The sequence below is a fragment of the Epargyreus clarus genome, unplaced genomic scaffold (genome assembly GCF_041222505.1).
Source record: "Epargyreus clarus isolate Ecla_fem2 unplaced genomic scaffold, WU_Ecla_fem_2.2 ptg000012l, whole genome shotgun sequence".
Lineage (NCBI taxonomy): Eukaryota > Metazoa > Arthropoda > Insecta > Lepidoptera > Hesperiidae > Epargyreus > Epargyreus clarus.
Window position 1 is genome coordinate 10,348,291 of NW_027332220.1, and position 14,459 is coordinate 10,362,749.

At 35.5% G+C, this 14,459-nt stretch overlaps 1 protein-coding gene across 2 annotated transcripts in view; it reads left to right on the forward strand.

Annotated features, from left to right (window-relative positions):
• Nucleotides 1-8,947, forward strand: part of LOC140746399 (uncharacterized protein CG3556) — a 115,894-nt gene extending 106,947 nt beyond the window's left edge. For both annotated transcript variants that reach the window (XM_073078530.1, XM_073078529.1), the window contains 5 exons: nucleotides 1,121-1,281; nucleotides 5,379-5,595; nucleotides 6,217-6,364; nucleotides 6,860-7,071; nucleotides 7,961-8,947. In XM_073078530.1, coding sequence (XP_072934631.1) covers nucleotides 1,121-1,281; nucleotides 5,379-5,595; nucleotides 6,217-6,364; nucleotides 6,860-7,071; nucleotides 7,961-8,022 — 800 coding nt within the window. In that variant the 3' untranslated portion in view covers nucleotides 8,023-8,947. The remainder of the gene's footprint in view (nucleotides 1-1,120; nucleotides 1,282-5,378; nucleotides 5,596-6,216; nucleotides 6,365-6,859; nucleotides 7,072-7,960) is intronic.
• Nucleotides 8,948-14,459: the final 5,512 nt, after the last annotated feature.

Genomic DNA, 14,459 nt, shown 5'->3' on the forward strand with positions numbered 1-14,459 from the left:
GCAACAACTTCAGAGCGGACTAGTAATTTGGCGCGGACTATACCTACTCACTTAATATTACAAAATAGACCTCTAATATTAAAATAATTTGTTTCAAACATTAAGTTCAAAAACTTAAGTTGTCCAGTATAGTCTAACCTCGCGTCCGCAAGCCTTCCAAACCTCAACAAGTCATCACAAATTTAAAAGTGTGGATAGAGCGATTCACTTGGTTTGTATTGATTTGTATGCGTGTAGCATGGCTTCGGATCAAATATTTGTAGAGGTTTGGAGTTTGTGGCAAGTGTCATGCGGCATAATATTCACGTATAAGTTAGTTACTTGAGAATAAATGTCACATAACACGTATTTTTACAGAAATCATGCGACATCGCGCGACTTGATTTGCAACCATTTTCAAATTGTATAATGTGTGCCAGATATGCGCGAAGTCGGGCTAAGTCACGCACAAAGAACGCGTACTAACATAAATTTAGATTTATTCGCACATAAGAATCATAAAGTTTATTAGGTCATTTTTCCTTTGCTTTTTTATAAAGGGCCGCTCACTGTCGACACGGCACGGCGAGGATTTTTTATGTGACAAACAAAATAATAACTTAGCAGATTATATGCCTGAGCATAACCCACCATAGTTTTTTAACCGGGGACGATCATAGGATTTCAAGTCTATTTTAATACTGATTTGTTACAATTCCATTCGCCACACAAAATAAAATAAATAAACGCTTTCTACACTCACAGCCACACACTAGGATTCCCTGTATACGTGGGTGCCATGGACACACACATAGACAAATACACAAACACCCAGACCCAGAAACAGAACATCATTTAGATATCTGTCTGGCCGGGGATCGAACCCGAGACCCTTTGCGCGTCAAACCGGTATGGTGGCCTCACCGCCACGCGGGTCGTCAAAGTTCTCTTCGGTGCCGTATCGGCAGTACGAGAAAGCCCTAATGAATCACTTTTCGAAGCAATAGCACGTGAATATTCGATTATTTTTATGTACATACATATATGCATATGATTTTATTTATTTGGGAAACAAACAATTTATACTACTTATATAACTATATAGGTAGATTTGTAATAACTTCCCTTTGATTTGATCCAGATACGATCTCGATGGTGATCCTGGCGCTGCGTTGTGTGGTACAAGACCACCGCCACCGTTCGTTGCTGCACTTCGTGAGGCGGCCCATGGCGGGGCTGGCGCGCCAGCAACATGCTGATGGTGGCTTCGGAGCGCTGCCTACCACCGCTCTCGCTATACAGGTATGGTGACCGTCTTGATATTGATGTTTCAAAAAATAGTCCTATAAATATACAATAGTCCTATAAATAAACAAGGTGGGTTTTTCAAATGGGCCAATTCCGAAATCTATAAGGATTAGCGAGATATTCTGAAAAAATACTAAGCCCAGGAAAACACTGCATTTTAGGACATCACCGATAAACTCATTTATATCACTTTTAGGCACTTTTATTATACTTTTAGGATTGTATCGGCTTTTACGGCTCCATGATAGATTGCATACTAGAATCACAACTATCATAAAATACATTTGCAATCACTAACACAAAAGCTTCAACAAAAACCAAACAAGAAGAAATAATCACGACTGATACAAAACATTCCCGGGAGTGATTCGGGCATTGTTCCCGCTTCCTGGATAGTTCGGCTTCATCAATCATTTCGGGAATTATTCGCCGCGGGCAGTTTACCCCACCGCGTTTTATACTACACACATAGTATAGGGATAGCGATAGATATGTGTTTGAATAGAAATGTCATAAATGTTTGGCTCGTGTAATGGTGGCGTGGTAAAACTTATGTAGGTACCATTTATTGGGTTCCCTACCCAAAGGGCAAAAACGGCACGCTATCACTAAGTCTCTGTAGGACTACCATGAGTTTACAAAAGTATTACTCGCTAGCGACTGCGTAAAATAAATGTATGAAAAATTGTACAGCGCCTCTGGTGGTTACTCGTAGAACTAAAATCCGTAGTGACGTAACTCGATACGTAAAAAACCTATCGAAATCAAATCGCTAGCGAATGTCATTATGATCTATTGCCATACAAATTCGGTCCCATGAGTCATTAATTTGACAGACGTTGTCAAGAAATACCGTAACGATAGTAGTTATGTTATTCACTAGCAAAATGACAATAGTTTTCTATTTACCATTTCTATAGTGGCGTTTCTATGCCAACTCATGGTAGTGCTACTGCTGGCTGTAACGTAACCGTTATAGAAAGATACTTGAAATATTTACAGAGTATATATAATGGTGGCCCCTAAACAACAAATAGTAATAATAAAAAAATACAAATTAAGTGGTAATTTTAGTGCGAGTTCGAATTTCACTTGGTCAATTTTATTAAACTTTCTCAGATATAATCAATATCTCGAAGTAAGTAATAGGGTTCTGTTTTTACCCCTTGTGTACGGAACCCTAAAAACATACCCCAACCCTATCGTCCATGGCTCTTCTATGTATAACATAACTCTGTGGGCTTAACCTATGTTGTTAATGTGAGGCGCACCTCCGAAAACTATAGATTAAATAGGTTATTCTTGGGTCCGTAGATAGGTGGACGAGGGTACGTAGATTATCATGTGGTCATGAATTGTAAGATTTATACAAAGAAAACATTTTTTGTTTTTTTTTTTTTTTTAGAAAATAATAGATTACTACAATAGTAGTCGTTACATACAACAGTAGCACTACCATGAGTTTACAAAAGTATTACTCGCTAGCGACTGCGTAAAATAAATGTATGAAAAATTGTACAGCGCCTCTGGTGGTTACTCGTAGAACTAAAATCCGTAGTGACGTAACTCGATACGTAAAAATCCTATCGAAATCAAATCGCTAGCGAATGTCATTATGATCTATTGCCATACAAATTCGGTCCCATGAGTCATTAATTTGACAGACGTTGTCAAGAAATACCGTAACGATAGTAGTTATGTTATTCACTAGCTATTTCTATAGTGGCGTTTCTATGCCAACTCATGGTAGTGCTACAGTGGTACTACCTTATGTCATATATTATGTTCACAAAACATATAAACAAAATATTTTCAAAATAATGTTGAATTAATACAAGTCTGAGGTCAATTAGGTACACAATAAGTAGTGGTATAAAAACACAAATTTACTGTTTAATACACCTAAAATCTGTCGTTTCCGTGTGACGCTGTTAGAAACATTTTACGATATTGTTTCTCCTAACAAGCTTAAAGTATAAGCAAAAACCCTTTTAAAATACACTCGAATCCTTTTAACGTATAAAACTCGGATAACCCTAAAGTACTTTGATAAAACAGGAAAGATCTAATGGTTGAAATACTTAGCTTGACTTAGTAAATAGACTCCTAGTACAAGACTTAGTGTTGTTTGTATACTGATTATACAGATTGAATTTTTCAAATGGACATTGAGGGCCAAATCCGAAACTATAAGGATTAGCGAAAAATAATAAAAGGAATTACGAAGCTGATTTTGATAAAAACGAAAACTGCATCATTAGATTTAAAAAAAAACACAGCCTGTATATAATAATATACTCATTAAAAAGGGATTTATTGTCTCCTTTATGCTACTCTTAAGAGTATTGTTTCCTTTACTTTACTGGGTTTTCTTCCAGTGGGTAATTGAAATGTTGTAATAGTTTGTTTTTTATTAGATGTCTTACCGACTTACTACCGTCTTTCTTTGTTAATGTGCTTTGTCTTCAGAGAAGATCTATAGCAAATCTGCCCACTATTCAGCATGAACGCGTGGGCTTTAATTTATTTTTAGCTAATTCCTTAATTACATATTTACACATTTTTCTTTTTGGAAAAACATGCGATTTAAGAGTGTGTATTCCAATAGCCATCTAAGTGATTACTTTGTCATTGGCGCCTAATTTCCATTACTAAACGACGCTATCTGTTACACTCAACGCAGGTAGAACTGGGGGTCATAGCTATTTACGTAGCCATGTTATGAATTATAACCATGTGTGTGTACTAAGCCAACATCCACTCAAATTAATTAATTCCACCTGTTTTTCATTTGTCCGCCCCGAGTTATGCCTACTTTATGAATTGCCTTCATAGGGCGAGGTCACATGGTGGCACTTTATGGTGCGACTATAGAAGTACTAATTTAAGGATTGCAGAAGTCACGGGGAAAGTATTGTTCGACTGCTGCGATAAATAACTACGCATATTTTTTAAATTATGTATATTTTGACAGCAAACACGCAGTATTGTAAGTTCTGCTTGCATCGTCTGTTTGACAGGCAGGGCTACAAGCTCGTTTATGTAATTAAAATTATATTTTACTAGAACAACTGAGGAAAGCCAGCAGTGAGTATATTCTAATTTTGATTGGAAAAGGAAGACACGGGTACTAACAGGTGGCTTGATTCACACCCGATATCGATTTAAAAATCGGGTGTTCTCGAACCACACACATAATTGTCAATAGTGTTAACCATACTCGTAATGGTGGACATTCGTGACAATCGGTAAGAATCGGTGGCTGTCAACTCATTCTAGTCTACATCTGACTGCGACTAATGCTACTCAAATTTGTAAATCAGCTACAATCAAAAAAAATCTTAACGAGTACGTTAAACTGAAGCTTAACGACTAACGCAAAAACGCGAAAATTATGCAGCGTCGTTCAATATATCGCGCGCTGGTTTTCAATTTATGAGAAACTTTAGCGTTGACAAATAATACACGGTATAAAGTTGAACTTTGCTGACTCTTCGGGGAGCATGCAATTAGGAGATTGATTCCGGTGAATAACCTCGGCTATGGTGATTAGGATCGTGTACCTTAATGTACGTATGTCACTATGTGGAGGTTTAGGGAAGGCATTCAGTGGAAAATATCGCTTGGAAGTTTGCAAATGTTAGATTAAGTAATATTATTCCGGAATTAATACATTTTATTATGTAACGAGTAGCCACGGTATGCGGTTTTGTTCTTACAAAGATCTTTCTTGCAAGCATGCTACAAAAGACTTGTTACATTAATATAAAAAAACAGACTGTTCATGAATAATTAACTGAAATCTACTAGTAGCCTATATTACTCCCACGATGACGAATCTAACGACACCCCATATGTTAAATTCAATCAAGCCGGTTCAAATTCGTTAAACCGTTTGAGATGTAACGCGTACCAAAGAATGAGACATACATACATACGTTCGAAAAACATTACCCTCCTCAGCATAATGATAAAAAGAAGTTATTTATTTAATGTCATTCTACATTCATAAAACAAAAAATATCGATAACATAAAAAAATCTATATTCAAGTCAATAAATTAATACTTACTCTATCTAAAACTATTCCAGGCTTTAGAAGACTCAGACAGCGGCCCCGGCGCCCATCAACACTGGAGCCTCCCTGCTGCTCGCAAGTGGCTGCTTGAGAAGCAAGAACCTGACGGTGGCTGGGGAGACGTGTCCAACACCGCTGCAGCGATTGCAGCGCTGACTCCCGCTTCGTTAGCCGCTGTACGACCCCCGCATTGCAGCGATAAACTGCTGGATAGCAAGCATGAGCCTCTTGGTAAGGATATTTATTAAAGAAAAGTAATCATAGATTCGGTCTAGTACTTTATCTTCGTCTAAAGTTGTTTAATTTTTTTTAAGATTGTGCCCCAAATACCTTCTTAATGATAAATCACGAAGGTTAATAACCTCTACACTTTTTTCCCGCCATGTCAAAATACCAGTGAATCCTATCATTTGATAGAATATATGATATCTTAGTAGGTAATTATTACTGTCGTCGTTTTTTAATGAAGTGTGGACCGTATACTCCCTGTATACGGTCCACATGACGATAAGTCGCTACTGCCGCGCATAGTCATCTACATTATACCTAATAATAAACCTTCGATATTGGAGTCCTACTTGAAGTTGGCTACAGACGTTGTTACCCCTGAGGACTCTGGACGCCTCAAATACGTATGTCTCTTTAACCACCCATTAAAACAGCAGCGTAACACGGCTGTTATTGCACAGAAATAAATGTGGCGGTGGTGCCTCCGGAATACAACCACAAAGAGTTCTACCACCTTCAAAATATTTTTACATTATACCTATACAATCAACAATATTAATTTTAATTTTATCGATGATCTTCTTAAACAACACATTTGATTTCCTGGATAATCTCTTTTGTCAGACAACAACGGTGGTGACGGCGGTGTGAAGCTGGCGTACCCGGCGCACGCCAGCAACGAGACCGACGCGCGTAACGTCTCCTTCACGTACACTCTGTGGCTTGGCACCAATGTCACTGAGAACTACACGCTCTACATGGTTGCTCCAAGGTAACTGTTACATACAGACACTTTGCCAGCAGTTCCCTTACTCACGGTCACTTACAGCCAGGTCTGGTTGGAGGCCACTCTCTGCTTGGCGGCTAAAACACATGAACATATTACTTGACTTGAACCTTAATTAAAACAAAGTGTTTTTATGTGGTAATAACAATTGAGCGTACAATCCAATTTAAGTAAAGTAACTGGCCATTGCCGCCCATGAACATGTGTTATCAATCCTAGATAGGATTAGAGGCCTATTTGAAATCGGCTACAAACGCTTTGCATTTCCTGAGGACTAAGATGAATCTCAAATAACTATGTTTCCCTCACAATACCCCTTCTAACTATCCTTCAAACCAGAAACCCTAGAAACTGGTGTGGGTGAGATAAATATCTTCCCAAACTATACTGATTATATTTTAAAAATAAGTAAGTTGGTAGTAAATAGATATAGGTTGAAAATTATAAACCTACTTTAACATCTTCTCAAACTGCTTCCAGGAACATATCATTCTACCACGTGATGCAGATGGCAGCGGAGCAGGAGCCCAAGTTCCGGTTCGAGGCGAGCTCGTGGCCGAACGGACACTACGTGCACACACTGGCCGGCCACCGCGAGGAGCCCATGGGCTACCACTACTGGCTGCTGTACCGCCTGCCCGAGGTGCCTGATCCCGCGGCGCCGCCCGGCAACCAACTCGTCGCACCCGTTGGTGAGGATACACTGCCTTTTTATGATATAGGAGTAGATGACGAGCATGTCCACCTGATGGTAAGTGGCTACTGCCGTCACGGACATCTGTAATCAGATAGGATTAGATATTCCTACCTGATGTCGGCCACAGATGCGCCGCTACGATGAGGACTAAGCTGAAACGCCTCGGAAAAGTATGTCTCCCTTATCACACTCTCCAAACCTGAACACAACAGCTCTTCACTGTTATGAGGCAGAACCACAAAGGGTCCACCACAAAGGAACCACTTTCAAAATGTAAATTCATTTTTTAATCAATATTTCCTAAATCAATTAGATTTTCATTAAGGTCGCTTGTTGAATGTTGACATTTTAATATAAGACCCATCAATCCATCCAACTTTATACTCTGCTGAATACATAAAAGTGTACAAATTGGTGCTTTTCAGACCGATTAAAAGAGAAAAACAGTTTTGCATCCAATGGTTATCTGTAGACAATAAATTAGTCGATTTGGACGAAGGACTGAGGCTCTGTACTTCTTATAAATGTACGACCCCCAGTTGCTAGTCATGGAAATTTCGCCCCCGGCGATTATCACTTATTTGAGCGATCTGCTCAATATCCACATCCCACACTTCTTTTGCACAAGCGTGGCTACGACCGAGGCCCTTTCTTCACCATTACTTTTAAAACATTGAGCAATGCAATCATCCCATAGCCTTTCACGAATTTAGTCACCTGGTATAATTCCTAGCATATAGAGATCTTTCCATTATGAGACATTGTGGTATCCTCTGATCTGAATGGTATCCCTAATGACAAAAGTGAATCACATCATGTAATCAAAATATCTTATGGGATTATATTGGTATTGTCAGGTCTATTAACATTATCCTTATTTACAGGTGTCGACGATCTGCTGGTGGAAGACGGCGAACACTATCTCTTCTGGTACAAGAAGCTGTAATCTCTTCAACATTTCAATACTTCATAGCGTATCCAATTGTGATTTCCCTTTACAGTGAGAATAAGAATAGGATAGAATAGCTGTTCTTCTAGAACTTGAGTGTTTTTGATATGACGTCAATGTATCTGGTATTGAAAAAAAATTAAATCAAGTCAATAATATTCCATTTAAAGTAGATCCTTTACAGATTTATCTTTGGACGTCAATAATATACCACAAGGTGTTTTGTTGAGAGAAGAAGGCGGATAAAAGCAATGTCTAAGGGCTAAAATACAATGTCGTAAAGTGTAACGACACGACGTCGCGTCGTGGAAATTGATGAGGCAATCCTGCGTTATATTTTGTCAAAGTGATTTCCATTCATGATTGGATAATTCATCGATTTTTTTGCAATGCATGTAGTTAAGTTTCACGAGACAACATCGCAGGAATCTGTTTTATGAAACCAAAAGATAACAATTTCTTTCCGTAGTATATTAATATTAGAGTTATATCAATAATAAAAATACTTAACATTATCAATAACTAATTTCACATGATATAACAACGATCATTATATTACCAGGTAAAAAGCAGACCAGGTATTAAACAGATCTTCAGAAACAGTAGATCTCATACAAGTATTCAACATTTATATTGATTACATATATGAAAGAAGACACTAGATGGCGTTATAATCAATTTTTGTAACACGACTAAATTACACATACATTGACGTCATAACTTACTTCTTTTAATCGTAACGTTATCTTTATACTTGTAGCATTCCCATCGAAATAATGTAACCAAAGAACATTTGTAATATTATTTATAAATGTAATTTATGCTTTAACGTAACGTTACATGATGACTTTTTACAGCAAACTGACTTAGTTCGTACGGGCAGCGTTTGTAATATTACATTTACAATACTGTAATGTAACAGGCATTTGTAATAATACAATTATGCTATTGTAATGAGACAGATGCTGTCATCTATTAACCCTAGTAGGTATACCATGAGCAGCATAATAATATGTAATACTTAACACATATGTTATGATACTGTTATATGGCATACAGCGTTTTTAACAATACTGTAATGAACAGTATTGACAGTAACACTACTGTTACAATACTGTAATGTAGCCTTGTGATAGATTTAACACAAAATTTTGTAATATTGTAATATTACAGAACCTATTATTAGTAGCGTCTGTAATAATACTGTTATTGTAATGTAAAAGATTACGCTGATGTATTATGTACCTACGGGCAGCAATTGTAATGTGTGTAATCTGTAATAAGTCATCGTGTCCAACAAGGTTGTCGTTATTATTTAAAATAATTAATTTATATTTAAATATAGCTTTTATTTATATTTTTTTATTTAGCTTTTATGTTTTATTCCCTTTTATAAGTACAGGAATGTAATGGATTTTATTAATAGTTTTATAGTAGTACTTGTAATTGTTGAAAGAAACGCAATTAAATTATTGGGTACCTAGTGCAATGGCCAGTGAAAAATGATAATTTTTGTGAAGAGTATAATGCAGTACATGTTGGCTCGACGTATCGAGTGGTGTAAAATGACACGTTATAGCTTATCTTACTGTGGCTCATTGTGGTACACTATGGCTCAATATGCTATGTGGCCTAACGTAGAACACTGTGGCTCATGACATACTATGGCTCAAAGTAGGATACTATCGCTCAATGTAGAATACTGTGGCGCATCGTGGCATATTGTGGCTCAAAGTGCTATACTGTGGCTTACCGGAGAACACTGGCTTAGAATGACATAGTATGGCTGAAAGTATAGCTCAAGGTACGCTACTGTAGCTCAACGTGGCATACTGTAGCTCAACGTGATATGCTGTGGCTCAAAGTAGCACAACATGGTTAAAATATGCAGTAGCTTAATGTTTCATGGTCTATTGTACTAGGACCCAAGTAATTAAAATAAAGCGTTGAGATAATTTTACAATTCACAGGATTTGATAATATTTCTACTTTACATATAACCGTTATATCTACTTGTAATTCTATATCATTCTTTTAGAAATCTTATAAAATAGTACATGATAGTAAACTTTGAAAATTGCAATAATAGTTATCACTAGCATAATAAGTAAGTATACATTTCATAGTTAAATAATACATAACTTATACATGTACGCTGAACTTTACTTATTGTTAATATACTTTATATAATAGATATAGAGTTACAAAAGATTAAAAAAGAAAAAAAACTTACGCGTCAAATATCCTTAGAAATACCTTTTTGAAGTCAGATAAAAATAATTGTTTACTTACCAATAAAACTTAAATGTAGTAAATCAAGTAATTTTCTTATTTGTTAACTATTTGAGAGCGCTTTCCTATCCACACCGCGCCCACGCGTGCCACGTCATATCGTGTCGTGCAAGCGTGACAGGAAAGCGCCCTTAAATTTATCGGATAATTGCAAATAATTACTCATAAAGGCAACTTACTCAAATTATGATGCCTTTTGAGGAAAAACAAGTGTTGATAGAATTATGGGTTAGGATCCAACTTTGCCATTCTGCTCGCAGATTATTGCGAAGGTAATAATTAATATCCTATAATCATTTCAAATGCTACATATCCCTGAAGTACTTTGTTTTTATTTTGAACATGACACAAATGAATCATTCGAACTCGGTATAGTCCGCGTAAAACTGCTAGTCCGCTCTGAATATAGAAATGAATCGTGGCGCCATAGTAAATTGTATGACTACACCTGCTCGCAACAACTTCAGAGCGGACTAGCAGTTTGGTGATAACTACACCTACATATTTATTTAAGTTTATTATCAAAATTATTAATTAGCTATCATTCTATATATTATGTATGCATATCCAAATAATTTAGAATTAAAATTATTAATCATTTTAGGAGACTGAAGCGACTCAAATATTGTCAGGTTGATGCGTACATTAGATTAACATTTTTATTGTACCTATTGAATGGTTCTTAATAAATATAAAACAATTAAATCGTTTTCTTTTTTATTATAATTCCCAATCCTTTATGATAAGTTACTTAGCACATATGTATTTTTATAGTACTGACATAAAAAAACTCATACTGTTCTTAAATTCTATCTAATATTAAGTTTTTTTTTATAATATAGAAGTAGCAGACGAGCATGCAGTCCACCTGATGGTAAGTGACTACTGCCACCCATGGACAACTGTAATCAACCCAAGATAGGATCAGATATTCCTATCTAAGGTCGGCCACAGATGCGCCGCTACCCCTGAGGACTAAGCTGGAACGCCTCGGAAAAGTATGTCTCCCTTACCACATCCTTCAAAACGGAACACAGTAGCGCTTACACTGCTGTTATTAAGCAGAAACAGGTGTAGCGGTTGTGCCGCCGGAGTTAAACCACAAAGGGTTCTAACACCTTCAAAGTGCTTCACATTTATTTCGCTTATAATATATTAGCTTAGATTATAAGTATAACCTTATCTATATTAATAGTAAAGGAATAATCTTGGAATTTACTTTTCAATGCAAAAATTTTCATAGTCGTTACACTCTACATAAATAAAACAATTAAATAAAATCCAACGTTTATTAAATTTTTGTACAATTTACACGTAACACCGAATTATTCGCTAGTTCCTTACAACAATAAATAGTGCAATGAAAGCTATTACAAAAAGTTCACGTACATTGCTTCAAAAATCGAAAGATAATAATCTTTTCATAAAAATATCGGGTAGCAATTTTTAATATGTAGTAATTTTTCTATAAATAATGTATATTTACGTAGACAGCGCTTATGTCATAAGAATCCATGTTTTTATGCATTCGATACACATTTTCAAATTATACACAGCGTGAAAACTACAACCTTTTTTACAATTGTCTAAATTAATAATAATATACACCGCGTTCCACATAACAACCAAAACGACCAAGTTCTATTTCTTTGTCATCAACAACATGGAGTCATCCTTGACTGTTATCGTTGCGTTCTTTAAGTGGAACATCTTCTTAATGTACCTCACTTGGCATCGGCAGTACAGAATGTGCTAAACGTTTTAATATTTAATTATAATACATATCGTGTTATTCAGATTATTACATGGTACATAAATATCGTAGCATTCCACAACCATTTACTTAAGACCGTGATACAAAAATCGGAATAGATATATACGTACCTTTAGGAATAAATAATGTTTATCTATCTTAACTTCAAAAAATATGCCGTTTTCTAAGAATTGACCTGACACACACTACAACGCGACATCATTGTTATGCAAAAATGGCTAATTTTCTATTCATATCAAATTATGTATATTCAAATTATCTAATTTCTAAAAGATGCGTTTACACGAAAATAACATTAATTATTTCTCGTTGTAATAACAAGTTAACACATTCTATGCCGCCATTGCATTATCTACATAAATTAATTCAAATACAAAGAGTAATATGCATTGTAATAGAATTTACCCGAATATACCAGATTTACAAATTACATAACAGCCATCAAGTCACAAAATTTTCGAGTCACAGTTCAATATAAATTAGGAAATGTAACGCAAAGTATTGAATATACTAAGGGGCCATTTTCCCGTCACGCGGACTTGTGACCGCATGCAATACTGTATGTGAAGCACTTTTCTTTTCATAATTCCTTGTCATACAGGCCACAAGCACACGGATCGCAAACTACAGCGAGCTGATTCGTGCATGCGAGTGAGACACGTATACTAATACAAGCCTGCGTGACAGGAAACAGGTCCTAAGGACATGTTCAGATATAACGTAATAACTTGAACTTAGTATTAGCGAGCTTACAACTAGTCCTAAGTCCTACGCAGCGAAAGTGTTCACACAAAAAAAAAAAACGAAACCGCGTAAACTTCTTATCTGAACATGCCCTTATTATGTGTTAAAGGAGCCATTAAAATGTTTTTTTTTAATTCCGTATTAACATAGAAAAAACGGCCATAGAGTAAAAGACGTTAAAAATAAATACGAGAAAAATAAATTATATTATCAAACAGTATGTTTATGCCCAAAATTAAATAATTATCTTCTTTACTTTGAAAAGTACAAAAGTACACAGTAATAAAACTATTTTAGTAACAAAAAACCCAAAGTTTTAAAGTTGAATGCTCACACGGCACACATTTCTCTTTTTCACGCTTATTCGTCAATTTAATTCTAAAATAATATTGCTTGGTTCTTATTAAAATTATGTGCTAAATAATTTTAACTTTATTGATATTACCATAAATTAGATTAACACTACAAAATATCACGTGTAAAATAAGAAAACACAATTTTTTAAGAAATTATTTTCGATGTAAATATTAATAGTTATTAATAGAAAATGATATAAATTTTAATAATATTTTTGAAAATTCATGTATTAAAATCGGATACCTAGAATAAGTTATCAAAACAGATACAAATCTTAATTAAATAAATATTACATAATAAATATTATGTGCAATAAATTAATAATAATAAGTAATAGTTAATAATAAATATTATTTGTAATAAAATACCGTAAATGTCGTCTTGTTCCTTACATTTTCAACTATCCCTCGGGAACAGTACTGTTTTTCGATATAAAAGGTAGAGCCCGCGCCAAACTGCTAGTCCGCTCCGAATATAGAAACGAGTAGCGTCGCAATAGCAAATTGTAGATATTAACGGGACGAAGATATCGCGGGTCTCCCGGCACCCTCCGCCGCCCGCTCTCGCCCACGGGTACATAGCTGCGTTAGTGTGCCCTTACGTTACGGTGTATATGCTAACTAAACCTGCGCGCAACAACTTCAAAGCGGACTAGAAGTTTGGCGCGGACCTTAAACAAATGAATGAACAAAAAAAACAGAACTGATCAATTAAATGAATGTATTCAAATGGGAATGGTATTCGAAATTTTATATAGATGTACATTTCACAGATTGTTTCGTCCTGATGACCATTTTTAAGCAACTGTGTTTGGGAGCCCCAGGATCGGGTAGGGATGTTGAAAAAATATCGATATATCGTAACATCGATATTTTTAAAGCGATATATCGATTTATTTTAACCGATACATTTGATCTGATATATCGATACATCGATACAAAATATCCAATATCGAAAATTGTATAAAAAAACGTATATTTTTATTCCAGCAGTACTGCTGTGGGACAATATTTAGAAATTGTATAATTTTCCAACTAAAAAGGAATAAAATAATGTATATACATTGTATAAAAAACCTTTTGATATTATTGAGTTATGTTGATCTAAATATACTATTATTTTAAAACCGCCAAATATTTTGAAAATTTTACGATGTATGAACACCGATATCGATATTTTATTTTATATCGATACATCGATATATCGATATTTTATTCCCTTTGACATTCCTAGGATCGGAGACCGCCCCTGCCATCCCCAGTTAGTC